The sequence below is a fragment of the Lissotriton helveticus genome, chromosome 2_1 (assembly GCF_964261635.1).
Source record: "Lissotriton helveticus chromosome 2_1, aLisHel1.1, whole genome shotgun sequence".
NCBI lineage: Eukaryota > Metazoa > Chordata > Amphibia > Caudata > Salamandridae > Lissotriton > Lissotriton helveticus.
The window spans coordinates 703967736-703986410 of NC_136059.1; the positions used below are offsets into that span (position 1 = coordinate 703967736).

Below are 18675 nucleotides of genomic sequence, written 5' to 3' on the forward strand. Positions count from 1 at the left end.
CCAGGGGTGACTCTTTCACAATGGCTCTCTGCATAGTCATCCTTAAAAATCTTTTCGATTGTAGGTCTGTGCAGGGAGCAGAAGGATGCCTTCACTCCCCAACAACATAACAACTGTGCAGTTTTTGTTTCTTTTGTTGTAATCACATCTTCTCAAATTGTGTTATTCGATCTTTAGTACTTTTAGTATGCAGGGTACCACTTTTCAAGTCATATAGGTAGACTGGTCACCTAGTATATATCTTGTCAACTCTTCAGGTCTCCTGATGCTCTCATTATAACTTTGAACATCACCTTCCTTTCTCTCAGGAACCATGCCATGGACAGATATACCACCCAGGGCTGGACTGAATGATGGTGCTCAAATGCCAAAGCCTTTTTGCTTCAGCATTTTGTCTTGCAATATTGCGTATGTTGGTTCCCCGCAGGCATTTCTTACTGAGGTTTGAGTTTGCTCTAGTAAATTGTCCATGTAAATGTAAATGTTTTTGGATTTGTAAAGCGCTTATCACCCAGGGGTCTCTAAGCGCTGTACGAATACCGCTGTGGAACCCATCCTGGCCTGTTCCTGTGAGGTGTCCACTCCTGGGCACCCCCAAGGTGAAGCCAGGCATCCTAGCGTTGTGAGGGCCAGTGTGGAGATTAAGCAAGCTATTGCCCAGAGTTGCCGAGTGGAACCCCATGATTAGAGTAGGCACCGAGGCGAGAATTATCGGGTCCGAAGACATTGAGCCCAAGACCCTGCCACGACGGGGATTGAACCCTGGTCCGGACCAGACCTCTGCCTCAGGGTCTGCCGCTCTAATCGGTGATACAGTAAAGGGGGTGGTGATGGACAGAGTATCGGAATTAAGCAGAACACTCCTACCCAGTCAACAGATCAGGGCTTGATCCATCACCGTTTTTTAGCTCACTGCACCATCCCAGTTCAGAACCTGGCTATATGCAAATTAGTCTGTCCCTGGCCCAGTGCATCATGGGAACAGGGCAGACCAAACTACCAAGCCAATTCTTTACCAGAAAGGAAATAAGCTTCCGGGGACCGGTTTCTGGCATCACAGCCGTCTTCGGCCCGGCTTGCTTGAATCCTGATGGTGCAGTGAGCAAGGGACTCAAGTCTGAGCATACCCTTCCACGCTTATGGTGGACAAAACGATACAGTAAAGGGGGTGGTGATGGACAGAGTATCTGAATTAAGCAGAACACTCCTACCCAGTCAACAGATCAGGGCTTGATCCATCACCGTTTTTAGCTCACTGCACCATCCCAGTTCAGAACCTGGCTATATGCAAATTAGTCTGTCCCTGGCCCAGTGCATCATGGGAACAGGGCAGACCAAACTACCAAGCCAATTCTTTACCAGAAAGGAAACAAGCTTCCGGGGACCGGTTTCTGGCATCACAGCCGTCTTCGGCCCGGCTTGCTTGAATCCTGATGGTGCAGTGAGCAAGGGACTCACGTCTGAGCATACCCTTCCACGCTTATGGTGGACAAAACGATACAGTAAAGGGGGTGGTGATGGACAGAGTATCTGAATTAAGCAGAACACTCCTACCCAGTCAACAGATCAGGGCTTGATCCATCACCGTTTTTTAGCTCACTGCACCATCCCAGTTCAGAACCTGGCTATATGCAAATTAGTCTGTCCCTGGCCCAGTGCATCATGGGAACAGGGCAGACCAAACTACCAAGCCAATTCTTTACCAGAAAGGAAACAAGCTTCCGGGGACCGGTTTCTGGCATCACAGCCGTCTTCGGCCCGGCTTGCTTGAATCCTGATGGTGCAGTGAGCAAGGGACTCACGTCTGAGCATACACTTCCACGCTAATCGGTGAGCCACACTTCTCACATGTCACCTGCAATGATCTGATTGTGTATTCCTTTCAGAAAAATATTTTGTGCGTCGTTTGTTTCTATGTGGAAGCAGTAAAATCCAGCATTTGCCACCGAGATGGTACCTTTTAACCAAGTTTCAGTTTTCTTTCGTCCACATCAAGGTTTTGATTTTCACATTGCACTTCCCATAATATTGAGACTAATGCCCATAGCAGGAGGGGTATCTTCTGCCAGTTTTGTCTCGGAAGAGATCCTACTTCATTTGTCGAGTCTTCTAATGTACCTTAAAGAATAATGGGGTCCGCTTTGGCCCGACAGATGGCTGGATTATGCTCACAAGAGCACATGACAAACTTGGTGCTGAATTTGACTATTTCTTCGGTCCTTTCACAACTTTTTCCCATATTCAGGTGACATGATGCTTCGACTTCAGGGATGTAGGAAACTAAAAGCCTAGCAGTCGAAAAGGCTTGCTCTTTCAGTTTGTTCCTGCTCTGGAAAAATTGTTTTGTCTGTGTTGTTCGCTGCCACAAACTTTTCTTTTCCCTAATTGATTCGTATTTGATTATCTCATTAGTTGCCGGCCTTTGTCACGTTTTCTCACTTTCCAAAATAGCATGGTGGTCCTCATAATTCATTATAATTATTACAAATTTTATCAAGTAAATAATGAATATGTTTAATACAATGAGTAAAAAAATTACCGAAACACAGGTAATAACTTCTGTTCATTTTAATTTGTGCACAAAATTTACCGTACCCCAGTTATTCTGTGGAGGTTCGGCCTGCCTATTGCAGAACCTTCTCTTGGATCTTTTACCACTGAACAGTAAATCATCTGTGGTCTTGGCTCCTTCTTGCTTTGCCCTTGTCTGGTTACAACACAGTTTTATGTGAAATGAAGGGGGATATACGCCAGTTCCCCATATGAAACAGTTTAGAAACATTCTAAAGAAAAATCACATTTTCATTTTATTTCAAATAAAATTTCATTTTATTCACTTTACCTTTAAGCTTAACAGGGGAATTTTTCGATATTGAATACCACCTTTCAGCGATTATTCTGTCAAGAACTTCGCAATGAATGCTGTGAATTTTGCAAGAGCTTTACTCTTGTAGCCAACTCTTCAACACTTATCAGTCTTGAGACACATTGTGCGAAAGGCTGTAGCTTAGCCTACTTTTCTTTGGATACATAATTACAAAAGGCTCTGCTCTGTGAAAGAGAAATCGTAGATCCACAATGCCAGTCACAGTGAAGTTTTACATCAATTCATCAAAGGTCCTAAGATTATTTTGCTGCTGAGAGCTGTACACTTGCAAATTGGGGCGACCACCAGCCTAGTGGGGATCCTGGGCATGCCAAGATTCATTTAGGACCAGCGGGTGGCACACTTACATGTTCCCACTGCCACTGTACCAGTTAATGATGTCAGTCACAGGTATGCAATAACTTTCCTGAACACTATTTAAAACACTTTTTTTGACTCCAGTTACACAAGCTTCCAAGTTTACCAGGTCAGTTGAATGCAGAGCATCTGATGTGTTTGATGTCATCAAGGATAACGTTGGCATTGAGCCCAAATGGCGGTGTGGCTATTTAAGTGACGCCTGATGAAAAGAGGTACCTCACAAAAATCAGAGTGGTGGGAGAACAGGCGCTGCTCATGCATTTATCATATATAACCAGTGGCGTAATGAAACTTGGGGGGGCCCCCCTGCGAAGCACATGGAGGGGGCCCCTCCCTGGCGGCCCGGCCCACCACCTACCACTTTGCCCTACCACCCAGAACTCTAGTATATTTTGATTTGACTTCAGCATGACATGGCCACGGTTTCCATCATGTTCACCAGTCCATCGCATAGTGTACCTCGTTATTGGTGTCACTGCTTTCAATAAACATTATCTGATTCAAATAGCAATACCAAACTGAAAGCAGCAGATGCAAAGCAAAAAACAGGTTCTCTCAAACTAGGAGTCGCTAATGCAGACCGAGGGAGGGCCCAGGCCAGCTACCGTTCCTTACTCTTTGTCGCATTGATTATTTATTTGTAGTTTCATTTAGTGCCTACCTGACCCAGTTGTGACCAAGTTGTGATAAAGAAAGGACAAATATGTGATAGAATCGGTCAAAAACGTTTTAGACTTGGAATCTTAGGAGATATTGCTGGAATAGTAGGGGGTCTGCGTTCATTTTTTGACCTCAAAAGAGGTGTGTGCATCGGATGGAGGAATGTTTCCGATTCCTGAGTCAAGGCCTCGCTGGGAAATGCATCCAAGCCCCTCTCAGCCTGAGGTGGTTCATGTTTGTGCCAGGGTGGGTGCACGTCTCTGTACTCAATGCTGGCCGAATCAGACGTCAGCAGAGCCCACAATTACATCACAGGCAATGAACGGACAACGTCCTCACTAGATATTTCCGAAGGTCTCCATTAACAAGGTATAGATTACGTCTGCGAGGTTTATATTTCACTGGTGAGATTGAACTGATATATTTGTTTTTTGTGGTTTCACAGAAATATTCCAGACTATGCCCCAAAAATCACCAGAATGAGTAATTTGGCAGGCTCCCGGATGAGTGAGTCCCCAGACCAGGGGTGCAACACCCATTGGGCTCACCGTGCTTCAGTCACCCCCTCCCGTCGTGTGTGTCAGCCCGGCTGAGACAGCTTCGCGGGCTGGCGACCCTTGAATTGCAGCCGCACCTGAGTACTTCACAGGTCTTTAAAAGACCATTTACTTATTAATGAGGCTTTTGTTGTGTTTTCACTCCATCTTAGAGCCACTCTGCATATGGCTGGAAGAATTAGCCCAACTCCCCCGAAATCTTTTTCAGCCCCCCGAAATTTGGCTCTAGTTGCCCGCCTGCACCAGACCCTACACAGGCGCAGTGTCGGTGGTAAGGCTTTGTTACCGGTGCATTGTGCGTTGCTCCTTTCCCACCCCTTTTCTACCCACTCCGCAAACGTGCATGGCCCTGTTGGTTCCTTGTTTACACCCTAGTCCACCCCCGACACCCCTTTAAGTAACTGAAGCCGAGTGGCTTAGTGGATTAATACATCCACTGTGGGGGCCTGTGTTCTTGTGGTCACAGGTTCAAATCCCAGCGGGCCTTTTATCCTTCTGAGGTTGATAAAATGAGTTCCATTGAGTTGGGTAATGATAAACATCTGTTATTCAGCGCAAAGATACAATTGGGTGAAAGTGCGCTTTTCAAATACACTTTGTTATCTGCACACTCAAGGTTGGACACGCCACTGGCAAAGTTTGTATGTCACACTCGGCATAACTCCTGCCCCTTCGGTGGCACCTGCTACCTCTCTGCGGAAGAGCCTTTGTATGCCTTAAACAGTAAATTTAGGACTACAGAAAACCCACCCACGCAGCTCTGGCTGCGCCTTTGTGCATTGTGCCCCTATGCTGAGACCCGCCTGAGTCAAGACTGTGCAAAAAGTGGTACTCGCGGGGTGCAGGTGTCCAAGTGGTTTATGAACAATGAAAGCATCATCAACTCTCTACATTTAATGGTAGTCTGAAACTGGCAAGGGAGATTTAAGTAGTAACCAGTGGCGGCTGGTGACATTTGAAAGTCATGGGGCGTAAAATGAATGTTGTACTGCACTGCGGCAAGTGAGTGAGTCCGAACAACCTACAGGGGATTCGGGGGTTCTCACCCGAGAAAATTGTGAAAAAAGAGTGGACAAATGGTGCATTTTCAAGCAAATTTGAGAAAGCAGGAAGGTTAATAAAGCAATTGTGAAAGGGCAGTTATTACATTATTAAAGAGATGTATGGTTGGTAGAGGACCAAGAGGGGGCAAAGCATAGTGAGTCCAACGGGTCCACTCCGTGTGTGCAGAGACAAGGGAGGGGGGATTCCTTTATCGGAACTAGGGCTCTCACACACCCAGCAAGCTAGGTGTCATGCTTCGTCATATGAGCCTGCCCCTCGTCAGGTTAGTGGTGCAATACCTGACGGGCACCCAAACTGGGGCTCTTTGTCAGGGATCTTTTGTTCCTGCCGGTGGGTGCAGTGGGGGTAAGAGGCCTAGTGTGTAGATGTGGGGTGTAGGTGGATGTAAAATAGGTCGGTCAGTCCTAAAACAACTTTATTGGGAGTGGTAAACCGCCTAGTTAAAAGAGTGAGAGGGGCACAGGACTAGTAATGATGTATCAAGTAGTGTATGTCCAGCTCTCAAGTGATCGACATGTTTCGTGCCATTATTGTCCTATGGATCAGGGCACTTCCTCAGGATCGAATAAAACGCTATCTACACTAAAGAGGTAAGTAAAATTCTACGTACCCAGAACCCAGGTAGTTGACCTGGTCTGTATGTGAGATGTACTCGCTACAGTGAGTCGGCGGTATGAAAAAGGACACCAGTTGGGTCCGGCGAGTTAACGCTTCTTGCCTTAAGACCTGCCCTGCCAACGACACCGGCAGGAACAAAAGATCCCCGACAAAGAGCCAACGGTTTGGGTGCCCGTCAGGTATTGCAATACCGACCTGACGAGGGGCAGGCGCATATGAAGAAGCATGACACCTAGCTTGCTGGGTGTGTGAGAGCCCTAGTTATGATAAGGGAATCCCCCCTCCCTTGTCCCTGCAAACACGGAGTGGTCCCGTTGGACTCACTATGCTTTGCCCCCTCTTGGTCCTCTACCAACCACACACAGACGAACTTCGTACTCTCTTTGCTTACTAGTCATTTTGGGGCTTGTACGTGGACGTCGTTAAACACGCGCCCCAGTCCCTCCTTTTGTTGAATAAATTAATAAAGAGATATCCCTCAACAACATGGGTAGCTGCTTATTCAGTATGCCCAAGGTCATGCCGCCCACTGCTACGAGCATACGAGCCCGTGTTTCTAAAACTAAAATGCTGTAAACTGTGTGTGACGTGCAGCCTCACATACAGTCAGTTGCACACTGTACTATCTGTGTAATGTGCTTAGTGCAGCAATACAGATATAAATACATAAGGAAGTCCGCCACACAGACTGAAAATCGTTCCCTTATAAGTTATATGTATCATGTGTTTGGGGTACGCAAGATTCAGAGCTAACAGTGCACTATTAATGCATATTTTTTTTAACATAACTGTCCCTTGCATACCTGGTCTGGGGTAGTAAAGGCTATATATATATATATACACACTTACAATTAAAAGCACACACTTACTTTACAGCTCAGTTGTTAACTCTTTGCACTGATGCTCAAAAACAATGAATATTTGCCACAAACCTTGGAGTGATTTGATCAATACATGCCAATTTCCCAATACCCAGCTCCCAACCACCCTTTACACTTGCAGATTAGCCTTAACAATTGCAGATTAACTTGTTGTAGTGTATATTTGAATTTCTTTCAGTGTTCCCATACAACAGCACTCAACCTCTACACAGCACATTCAAAGCACGTCAGCAAGAACATTACTTAAGTTGCAAAAGTGTATAAGTGTTAGGAGTTGCAGCTCGCCTCAGTTCTGCAGTAAAACCGGTTAGCTGAGCTCGAATCTGGAATTATTCTCAGGGTCTGAAGATATCATGGAGGTGATTTATCTCAGCCTTTCATCATTAAGTGTTCCACACATTCCGCTCAGTATAGTGTCAGAAAAATGGGTTCATTTCAGATCCCTGTGTGCAAGCAGCTGTTAAGAGCGCACGTGTGCGTGCTCGGAGTTCACTAGTCTATGCTGAACAATCTGCATCTGTTCACGCCAGAAGTGCGTGAGTGTTTTCGACATTACCCCCTGGCTGATAACTGAATCCCAGTGAGTCTGTCATGACTAGGAAAAGTGGACGGCAGTCAGCCATGTTTGAACTGGAAACAAACCACCAGTCTCTGTGCCCTTTCATCATTCAGAACTCTTGTTCCGCACACCCTTTGTTCCCTTGTCCTTACCCTTCTGCCCTCTTTCGCACTGTTTCCTCCCTGTGCTTTTCTCTGCGCCATTCGCTTCTCTTCGCCCTTTATGCTTCACTTCTCTGTGCTCCTCTACACCCTTGGATTCTCCTGGCCTCTGTAACCTTCTATTCTCAGCGTCCTTGTACCTCTTCCTGCACCATGCGATGCTCTGGGCCCCTGGGCCCTTCAGTTCTCCTAGCCCCTGCGCCTTCCTTCTTGGGACCCTTTGGGCCTCTCTCCCTGGGGCCTCCGGTTCGGTCTCCCTCCTGCACTCTCTGTTTCTCTGTGCCCACGATCCATTCGTCTCACTCTCTCTCTTTCCTTGCATCCTCTGGTACGCTAGGCCCCTCCACCTTTGGCCTTGGGTTCTCTCACCCCCTCCCTCTGGTTCCCTCTGCATCTTGCAGTTCTCTTACTTGAGCCTTCGGATCTTCAGTCCCTCTCTTTCTCTGTGGCCCCACTCCCTTCAGTACAGTGGGCCTATGCAGCTTTCGCCCCCCCCTACAACTTTTGGTTCCATTTGCTCTCTTTCAAGTCTTCTAAACCCCTCTACTCTTCAGTTCTCCAGACCCCTCCACCCTTCGGTTCTCTGCTCCTTGCACCCTTCGGTTCTCTGGCCCCTCCACCCTTGGGTTCTCCTCACCACTGGGCCCTTCAGTTCTCTTGGCCCCTGCACTCTTTGGTTCTCGGGGCCCTTGCGGCTTTTGGTTCCCTCTCTCTCCCAGCACCATGCGCTTCTTTGGGCCTCTGGACCTTTCAGCTTTCTTCTCCTGCACCCATCGGTCCCGGGACCTGTATGGCTGTCTGTTTACCTCTGCTCACGCCGGCCCTGTCTCCCTTCTAGCACCCTATGGTTCTGTGGCCCTCCTGTTCCCTACGGTTCACTCTTTCCCTCCTCTCTTCGCCTCTCTCAGCGCATCCACTCTTCCGTTCTCGCGCTCTCCTTGCAACCTTTGGTTCTCAACTTCTCACCCCCTGCATCTTTCGTTTATCTTGCTACATATTTCGGTTCTCACGTCCATTTGGGTCTATAATAATAATAAATAAATGAGGTCTTTCTTTTTGTCTCCTTACATCCTTCGGTCCGTCGCGGCCGGCAAGAGGGGGAGGGGGGGGCGGGCTCAGCGCGAGTGTAGGGGGAGCGACAGAGTAATGTAAATAAAATTACAACTAAACTTACCTTAACACCTTCCTCCCACTGCGTCCTTCGGATCACGTGCCACCGCTCCTGCTGCTCCTGGCTTGGCTGCCTTAACCTAGGCAGCCTCCCTCCCGCCCGCCCCTAAACCACACTCACTGCATGTGGAGGCCGTGGGGCCCCTCAAGAGATTCATTCCCTGTCTAATCTGGGCGGCGTGAGGAGGGCCCCAGTCCTGGGTTAGCAATGGCATCTGTTACGGCAGGGCCCGGGCGTGCGCATGCGCACCAATCACAGAGGCCGGCTGGCAGGGCGTGCGCACAGCACCATTTCCAGCACCATTTCATTAATGAAGAGGCGCGCACCGAAGAGGCTTGGTGCTAGCTTCGCTGAGTGAGGGGCAGAGGGGGCCCCGAGGGGGCCCCTGAAGCGCGGGGCCCCTGAGGCCCCCCCGCACCGCGGGGTCTGCGGGGGCCTGTGTTACGCCCCTGTATATAACGCGTCACCCTATGTCAATGAAACAGCTGTGAGTTCCATATAAAGTTTAGTAGAAAGGTCCTAAGGAAGTTAGGAGATAGTGCATGGTCACACTGCATAGCCACCTATAGCAGGATGCAGTGAACAGAGAGCAAATCGTCTAATTCTGGAGCGCTTACATTAGATCAGTGGTCCCCGTCTATGACTCTGTCTTCTATGGGTATTAGTAATACTTGTTGTCTGTAGAAAACCTGCTTATGGTATCAATCCACTTCATTCAATGATAAAAACCTTGGGCCTCATTTATGAAAAGTGACGCATCGCTGCGTGAAAACAGCGATGCGTCACTTTTCACTGCGCCCTCCTTGCGACACCAATAATGCATTATATTTACAGTAAGACGCATCATGTTGCAAGGAGTTACAGATACATCAGTATTTCTGACGTATCTGTATGGCACAAAAGTGACGCATTGCTGGAGTGTGTCACAAAAGTGACGCAACTCCAGCAATGTGTCCTTTCACATGGGGTAAGCCCCATGTGAAAGGGCCTGCGTCCGTCTCACAGCAGGCTTAAGAAATTGACGCATTTGCGTCCTAAAAGTGGCGCAGTGAATTCTTATAGATTTCACTGCGTCACTTCTATGACCCTTTCTTTCGTCAGAACGCCCCCCCTGCATACAGTATACCTGGCATAGGTATAATATAGCGCAGGGGTTTACAAAGTGACGCATCTACCTAGATGCGTCCATTTGTAAATATGGTGCAACAAGGCACATTTTTTATGCTGCTGGTGCGTCACAAAAAGTGACGCACCGGCGGCGTAAAAGTGATTGTCTTCTACTGGAGTGGACATGGCGTAATATCACATCTGTTGAAAGAAACTTTGCTCATTCTAACTACCCTATCTATTTATAGATCAATTTCTTTCTGCCTCAAACATTTTGGAAACCCACTCTCAATCTAGCTATGTAAATTTCTAGAAGTCACCATTCATCTAAACGACTATGATGTGTGCCGTGTTTGCAGGTGCTCTGCGCCTGGTACTTATTTGTAAACACTTGCTCCTATTTAGGAAGGCGTGTATTTTATTATCAGAGTTCATTTGTGGAGCGTTTAACTATTTATGCCTAGAAATATGATAAAACTAGGATTTAAAGTTTAAAGTGATATGTTGGCACTGCTTGCTCACTGGACCCGTGGGAAATACCTGGAGCCGTAGCACTTGATTGTTGACAAATAAGCACTGCTGACAGATGTTTTTCCCCTAGGTATGGTATGAGATCTGTCTTGTAAACTGTCCCGGGCTCTCACTTCTTAATGTATGCTGGAAACATATAGTTTTACCTTTACTTGGATGAAGCTCCACGTGCTACAGGACAGGGTTTCAAATACTGCAAGCTCGCGATCCAAGGGTGGCTGAACACCAAATTGTTCAAGCTTAACTTTCCCAAGACGGAGGTTTGTAATCTTCACACCACAAGGCGTGTGTGCCTTTGACTCCACCAGTCTTTTCAATCTTGGCTTTCTAATATGGGATATGTTTACTGGGATGCACAAATCACGTCACTTTCCTCTTCCTGAAATTTGGAACCACGCAGACTAATCGGGTCTTATTTTACATTCTATCGTATTGCTGCCCCAATCATGACCTTCATACGGTCAATATCTGATTACTGCACCACATTGAATGCGTTTCAAGTCTTCTCCGGGCAGCTGTGCCTTTTGATTATCATAAGAAATATTTGAAAGCATTGCAAACGTATTTACGGAAAGATACGCATGTACCTGTTAAGTGTTTGTTCAAAAACTCAATCAAAACTGTTGAAAAAGCACCACGAGTTGCAGCTGGTGTTGTTGAAGAGGGGCGGGGTGAAGGGGTCAGGGGGACGACGGACGACAAATAAAATACAAAAATACATGTAAAAAAATAATTTACCTGCAGCCAGCCGCATCTCGCTCTTCTTCTCCAGTCCACTGCAGGCACAGGCTCCCAGACTTCCCAACTCCCCTGCTGCCACTCTTGATGATGCTGTCATGCATGATAGCAGCATCAGGATTGGGCGGAGCAGCCAGAATGTACGCTCCCAGTAAGACTGAAAGCCTGTGCCTGCGTCTCTAACTCGGCAGTGCAGCTCGAGTTGGACGGCGTCAGTGCGCATATTGGTTTGGCCGTCCTCAGACGATCAGCCAAACCCACAAGTGTACTGATACCAGTGCCTTCTGCCCCCCCTCCAGTGACTGTTAGCCCTCTGTCCTCGCCCCCCAAAGACTCCACCGGGAAAGGAAATATAAAACGATAATAAAACATGTTTGTTATCGATTTTTTTCCTTTCCTGCCGTTTTAAGGCAGCTGGCAGGTGGGGGTGAGGCTCCCCCACCACTGTGGAGGAACCGCCGTTAAGCAGACTGCATTTAGGCATGCTAACAAAATCTCTTATCCTGTTCGATTTTGATTATCCAAAATGTGTCTGCCTGTCTTCTGTGTGCTGCATGAAAAAGTGAACTGATCACAAAATTGTTGCACTCCCTTCATTGGTTTCTAATAAATGCTCAAGTTCTTTTGAAGAGCATGTGCACTGTTCATCGCTACCTGCAAGCAAGGTCCTGTTTAACTGTAAGCTTGATAGAGTATTTTTCAACTTGCCCACAACGATGTAGAATAATAGTAATCTCCTTCCCAACAGTAGATTTATAATTTGTTAATAGTCAAGAGTGCTAGCCTGCCTTTCACTTCTTGTTATAGTTACTGGTGGATATTTTCATCACCGGCATTTGCTGGTTTGTACCAAGACACCATTGGGGGTGATTAATCACTTTATGAAATAAAATAACATAACCTGACATCATATATCATAATATATCGTGAGAGCCAGAAAAGGGCATTTTGATATATGTGGTACAGGGGATGGGACATCCAAATCAGAAACTGAATAAAAGATGTCAGACAACAAATTAGAAACCCTCTGGAGGCCATATTTGTGGAAGAAAAAGCCCAGCAAACAAGTCAATGAAACCAAATGAAGAGTGACCATATCACATTTGGAAAGCCTACGTCACAAACCATTTCGTGTTTCTAACTTAAGCCTGAGTGGAAACAACAACATTCTAATATAAATCCCCAATTTTATATGTGGTATTTGTGCTCAGAAAGTATACTTACTATTTTTGGAAATTCTGCGTACATGGCAGTATTGCAGCATTTGAAAGTATAGGTTACTGGACAGGCATGTGTACATTTTGGATAGCCTATGTTTGTCGATATTAACTTGCGTGTTACAGGTGGTTGTTGGCCATGGAATCAGCAGAGAATTCATACTTCTTAAAAGGAGGAGTAGGAATTTTCCAAGATGGAACTGGGTGGAGAACACTCTGGGACCGATAACGATGTTGGTCGGATCGCAATCCACAGCATCCGTTGCCATCTGACCGACATCTTTACATGCAGTCCGACGGAGAGACCGACCGCTGCATATCCGACGGGCTCAAGGAGCCTGCCGTGGCAGCGGACAGAAAGTAATCCCCTACAATGGGTAGGTGCCTGCTCAGGCACTTACGTAGGATTGCACGTTTCAGGCAGCAGGTCATTGAAAGGCTGTCGGAAATGGACTTTGGAGACATCCGAATAGGGTCCCCGTCCCTCCATGGCCTTTGCTAAGAAGCCTGAGGGCACCTGTGGTGCCCCTCCAAACTTCAACACCCTGCATGCCAGGCACCACATGGTGCCTGGCTCACGGTGCATGGATGTTTGGGAACATCAATGTTCCTAATGCCGGTTGTGCAGCGGCCCTTTTCCACCCACTCCTCAAGCCGCATTAGGGAAATTGATGTTTTAATGGAGGTTCACATCCAAATTCGTTGGATGGAACCGCCGACTACTAGTGGGTCGGTTTCCAAACCAACATGATGCAGGTCAGATGCTCGTCCGACCGGCTTCATAATTAGTGCCTCTGTCTGATGGGAGTGAAAGAAAAATATATTTTTCATGGCGATTAATATTTGCCTAATTGAGAGACAAAGGTCCAGATGTACTAATATAGGATACACAAAAAAGTGGTTGCAATTTGCACACCAGCTTTTTGGGAATTCTAGGGTAATTTGCGAATCGACCTATGTACTAATCGGTTTGCAAAATTCTAAATTTATCAGTGGGTCGCAATTCACCTTTATCTTCTTTGCTATTTGCTGCCACCACAGAGCTTATGGACTTCGGGGGTCAAAAGACCACTATGTTGATAATTGCTTTTAAATATAATCCTTTTCTTTTTTTTTTAAAATGCAGCCCGGTTTTCTTGAGCGAAAATGAGATGAGTTTTAAATGCAAAATACATGTTTTTACAAGTAGGTATTGGTCCCATAAGGCACTACCTACACTATAATCATTTTTGGACCTCATTGAGAGCAGGTTACCACTACATTTCAGTATAATATTAATATTTTGTGACCAGGTTAATACATACCATAACCTATCGCTATTTAGAAGGGATGCCCTAAACACGGCACTTTCAAATAGCAATTCCTAACAGTTTCCTAAACCCGTTTAGAAATTTAGCAATAGCATGTTATGGATTGATACATTAGAAAACTACGGGGCATATTATCAAGGGGGGGCGATAGGCAATTTTCGCTGCATTAGCGGCCGCTTTCGGCCGCTAAGCGGCGATAATACTATCACCCTATTAGCAAGCTGTCACTAACAGCAGTTAGCGACAGCTTGTAGGCAATAGCGAGCGGTTTGGGGCCCGCTTTGCATGTCAGCGATATTTATCGCTAATGACATGCAAAGTGGGCGTACCCAACCTGTTAGTGACTGAAAGCAGTCGCTAACATCTCTATCGCCTATTACCAACACAGGCGTAGCAATGGAAATATTCTCGCTAAGCGCGAATATCTCCAAAAACTAACACCTGCTCAGATCAGTTCTTAGCCATTATATCCAATGGGAGGTGGATATAATGGCTAAGACACTGTTAGCGATAATGCATGAATATCGCTGTATTCTCAGCGATATTCACGGATTTTGCCTGCATCGCCAGGAATTTTATCGCTTTTGAGATAAACTTTGCTAATAGCACGTTATCTCAGTGATAAAATCCCGTGATGCGCGGATATAAAAAAATTGCCGCTAACCCTACTTAGCGATAAATATCGCTATTTGTTGATAATATGCCCCTAAATTCTCTTGTTGAAAACCTTGAGAGTTACCGAATTGCAGTTATTGTAACATTTATACATCTGTCTCAAAAATAGTTACATTTACAAACATACACCTGCATCACATTTACCTATTCAGAATTTTCCAACAGGTGGGAACAATTCACATGCAGAAATCGTACACTTACTGGAATCAACTGTGAATCCATAAAAAGCTGGAAACGTTTTTCTGTCAAATTAGAAATCCTGTGGAAACAGATTTCAGACATTTTTGTCTTGAATAAAGCCTAGATAGTTTAACTAAAGAGAGAGCAGCCTGCCAACTGACCTTCAGAGAAAATTCAGATAAGTCCTAAACAATGAAGGACTAAAATACCTTGCTATAAAAGGTTTCTTTAACATAGATAAATAATCTGTTTGTTTGATGGGATAATGAGGAATTTTCTGGCAGGCTCTGTCTGTTACCTAAGGTGGATTGGACAAGTGCCAAGAGACAAACCACTTGCCTGTTTTGGTGCTACGTCACCAAATTATATGCAAGTGTAATGCAATCATGTCTCAGTTTGTGAAACTATATACAAGAATACATGCAATCCATATCTCAGCTAGTTATAGTCATGATGCCAATATCATGAGGTATTTCAGGCCATGTAGGGCAGGGTAGAAGGAGTGATATGAGGTATGTAAATGCCCTATATTGTCGCCACACTTTCAGTGTTTTCTCTTGTAACAAGTGTGAAAAAATAAATCGAAAGTGCTCAGTTTACCAATACATTTAAAGAAGGTATCTATGTTTTATATGAAATAATTGAGCAGCTGGGAAGGACACTTGAATAATAATCCTTTGACCAAGAGTACCAGACACAGGTGACAGTTTCCTAAGAATTCCCATTGTTGCAATAACATACATTATTTTGCATTGTTTATCTATTTGGAATGCAGACAGAGCCAGAATATGTTAAAGTTAAACTGAATGCATCAATAACGGGCATTGAACAATGACTTTCTTTTTTTTAGCATGGCGATAAAAAAGCAAGTGGAGCCACCCCCGCGGCTGACCAGAAAGCACCTGGTGCAACAGAGGTAAATGGGATGCTACTTTCTAGATTTTACTCAAACGCTGTTGATATCTTTGCTGATCTACTAAGATAGAGCAGGAGCGCTTTCAGCTGAAGTAAGAAAACTGATATGGGAATAGTTTATTGATAATCAGAAGAGAGAAGGGATGCACACCTTTGCTTGTCAAAAACTTTCACCATGTTTGTCCATATCACTCACAGAGTGCGTGCGTGAACTGAGTTCAATGCCTTGCCCAAGGTAGCACAAAAGTTTGTATCATACTAAAGGGAACAGCATTTCTGCCCCTCTCCCAGTCGCACAGCTTGTTTGGGAAAATTTCCCAATGTTCCATATTTATAGTTCACTTTAATCCATATTAATCCGTGTACTCCAAAGTGTATTCCACCTTTAAATTTTCATCACATTCGCTCCACACGTGGGGATGTCATGCTAATTTTCAGAGTTTCTTGTGCTCGAGGTGTGCCCATCCGGACCTCTATCCAAGAACACGACCAACGCATAATCCGTCCACAAGCAGTGTTTATTAAAAACCCAATGCATTTCGGGCTATGACAAGTCCTTCTTCAGGGGTCACTATAAGTAACAAAAACATATGCCATTACATCATTGCACGTTCATATTAATATGAAAGTTTATGCTATCACAATGTTTATAAAACTGTTTATGTAAAATCCATTTGTATATCAATGCTAAAATGCAAAAACGAAAACATTTTCATTTCCTTTTTCCTTCTCCAGTTACATCCTTCCAAACCTAATCTAACCTGATTTATGACCCATCTGTCCATGCATTTATAACTCATTATCACTTAGGCTGGCCCTTGGCACCCCTCATTCCATTTCATAACCATGCCACTTTGTACCTCCCTGTATCCATTGCCTACTTTTCGAACTTACTTGCGTGATTTCACACGGGTTTCCTTCACCTTTCTTCTTCCCAAATTGCAGCCTGTTCTTTGCTCTGTCTTGATCGTACACACCGTACCTATGACTCATACACATTAACTACCACCCCTTTTACCTTCAAACACCCTCCCTATCTCCCTCAAATGTGCATTGCTAAACATGCTCTTACAATCCGAAAATGCTTGACAAAACCCACCCCTCATTCAACACTTTCATATACAATCACTCTCTCCCTTCATCGGCCACTAATAGTTTATTGATCGCATGTATGTTGGAGCCAAATGCCAGGGCTAAAAGTTGAACTGTTTACACCTAATATTTTATTTTACATTCAGCTGTATTCGAAGGGGCCTCTGTTGTTGACACAGAATGTGCAGGGACAGACTTTCAGTGCATCTACCTGAGGCAACAGAACTAAATAGAACTCATTTACACAGTGAATAGCTATCATGAAAGTCTGGACACACTTTGGACCCAGGTCTGCCTCACAGTGAGTTCAGAGAGACCAACAAACACAGCTGAGCAGACTTGGGAGTATGCTAGGTCTTACTGTGACACTCATTACTTTGCAGACTGCAGATAGATAGCCTGCTTGCTAGTGCTTTATTGCAACATGATTCGTACTTAAAATTTAACACCATTTCGAGCCCTCAGGAGAATATCTTGCCTCAGTTCAATAATGCCATCCATTGAGTGGCCTGTTTATGTCTTTTCACTAGTGCCCGCTTACTGAGATGTACGTTTTGAAATCGATTACATTTTATACTCTATTGATTGTACAAAGACCACTCTTATCTGTATTGTCACGGATTTAAAGTTTCAATTCATTTATAGTGCTCTGATGGTGTTGTTAATATATTGAGAGTTCGGTCTATGACTGTTGAAAAACGGATTGGGTAATTTGATGAATCCATTGTCTTTTACTTGAACATAAGTTTTTCTCAGCAGTAGAACAGAGACGAACGCTTCAATGAAAACCATCCTTTTGCTAATATAATAGGGGACTACTCCAGCCACACCAGCTTTGCATGTGTATTTATTATGTTTTGCAATGTCCAAAAGAAGATGTGAGGCCATATTAACAAGCTGCAAACCATTGTTGCTATATTGCGCTTTTCACTGCTGCTTTTCTAGTATGATAACGTGGGAACGGGAAGTTCTTGATTAGCCCATGCTATCCAATATCCAATTATTTGTGGCTTTAAGATCTGCCTCCCGCCTTCGGATTCCTTTTCATGTTGGCATGGTAAGAATTGGCTGTGCCAGAGGGTATGTGGGGTGAGTAACCTATGATCAGGATTCTTGACACTGATAGGCTACTCGCCTTCTTGAGTTTAAAACTGAGATTTCAAATATAGAAGGGTCAATTTTTGAATTAGGCTAGAGAGAAGCATAAACAGATATTGCAGCGACAAACTTGAAAGGGTAGAACACACATTTTCTTTTTTCCTTTGCCCGGCAATATATGTGAGAAATTCTGTTAAAAAGTGATCTGCATTATGGTGCTTTGCAGATATATTTATGGCAACTTGCAGGGAAATGACAATTAAAAAAAAAGGTCGCAAAGAAAAAGCTTGGGACAACAAATTACCATTTAAAAGCTGTTAAGAAATTGCACTTCTAAGGGAACGAGAGATGTCCTAAAAGTCAACTGACTGGGTTTAAGCAAAGCTATCAATTGCAAGATCGCCAGGGAGTAAGCTAAAAATGCTCACGTTCTACGCAAATTTGTAGGTTATACTGAATAGACTGTAAATATTTATATCAACAGGCTGTATTGCTGCTAACAATACTATGGATTGCACAGTTTTTAAAAATATTGAGCTGCTCCAATATCTTCTTGGTTGTGTGTCTCTGGTCTTCCAGTGCTTGAGTCATTTCACATTCCATCCCCACCCTTGAGTTGAAATGCTCTCAACTTTCTTACCCGCCGCTTTCACAGCTTCTTCAGTATTACTTTTTATTTTTTTTGCAAGATGCACAAATGGAACCTTAACAGAGCTCAACAACATTTATTTACGAGTCAGCAGCGCCTCTCTCTGTCCTTTCTTGTTGGTGGGGGTAAAGGGTTTAAATAACTCGTCAATATTTTCCTCCCTCTCTGAGACTGCCCAGAATCATCAAGGAACCAATCAAGGGTTCAGCCATCTTGAGTGAGGCAGTTAGATACCTATGCAGCT

The 18675-nt window shown here is 44.8% G+C and overlaps 1 protein-coding gene across 15 annotated transcripts in view; it reads left to right on the forward strand.

Moving 5' to 3' along the window:
- Positions 1–18675, forward strand: part of CAST (calpastatin) — a 685784-nt gene that overhangs the window by 42163 nt on the left and 624946 nt on the right. For all 15 annotated transcript variants that reach the window (XM_078675414.1, XM_078675406.1, XM_078675407.1 and 12 more), the window contains exon 2: positions 15528–15593. In XM_078675414.1, coding sequence (XP_078531540.1) covers positions 15528–15593 — 66 coding nt within the window. The remainder of the gene's footprint in view (positions 1–15527; positions 15594–18675) is intronic.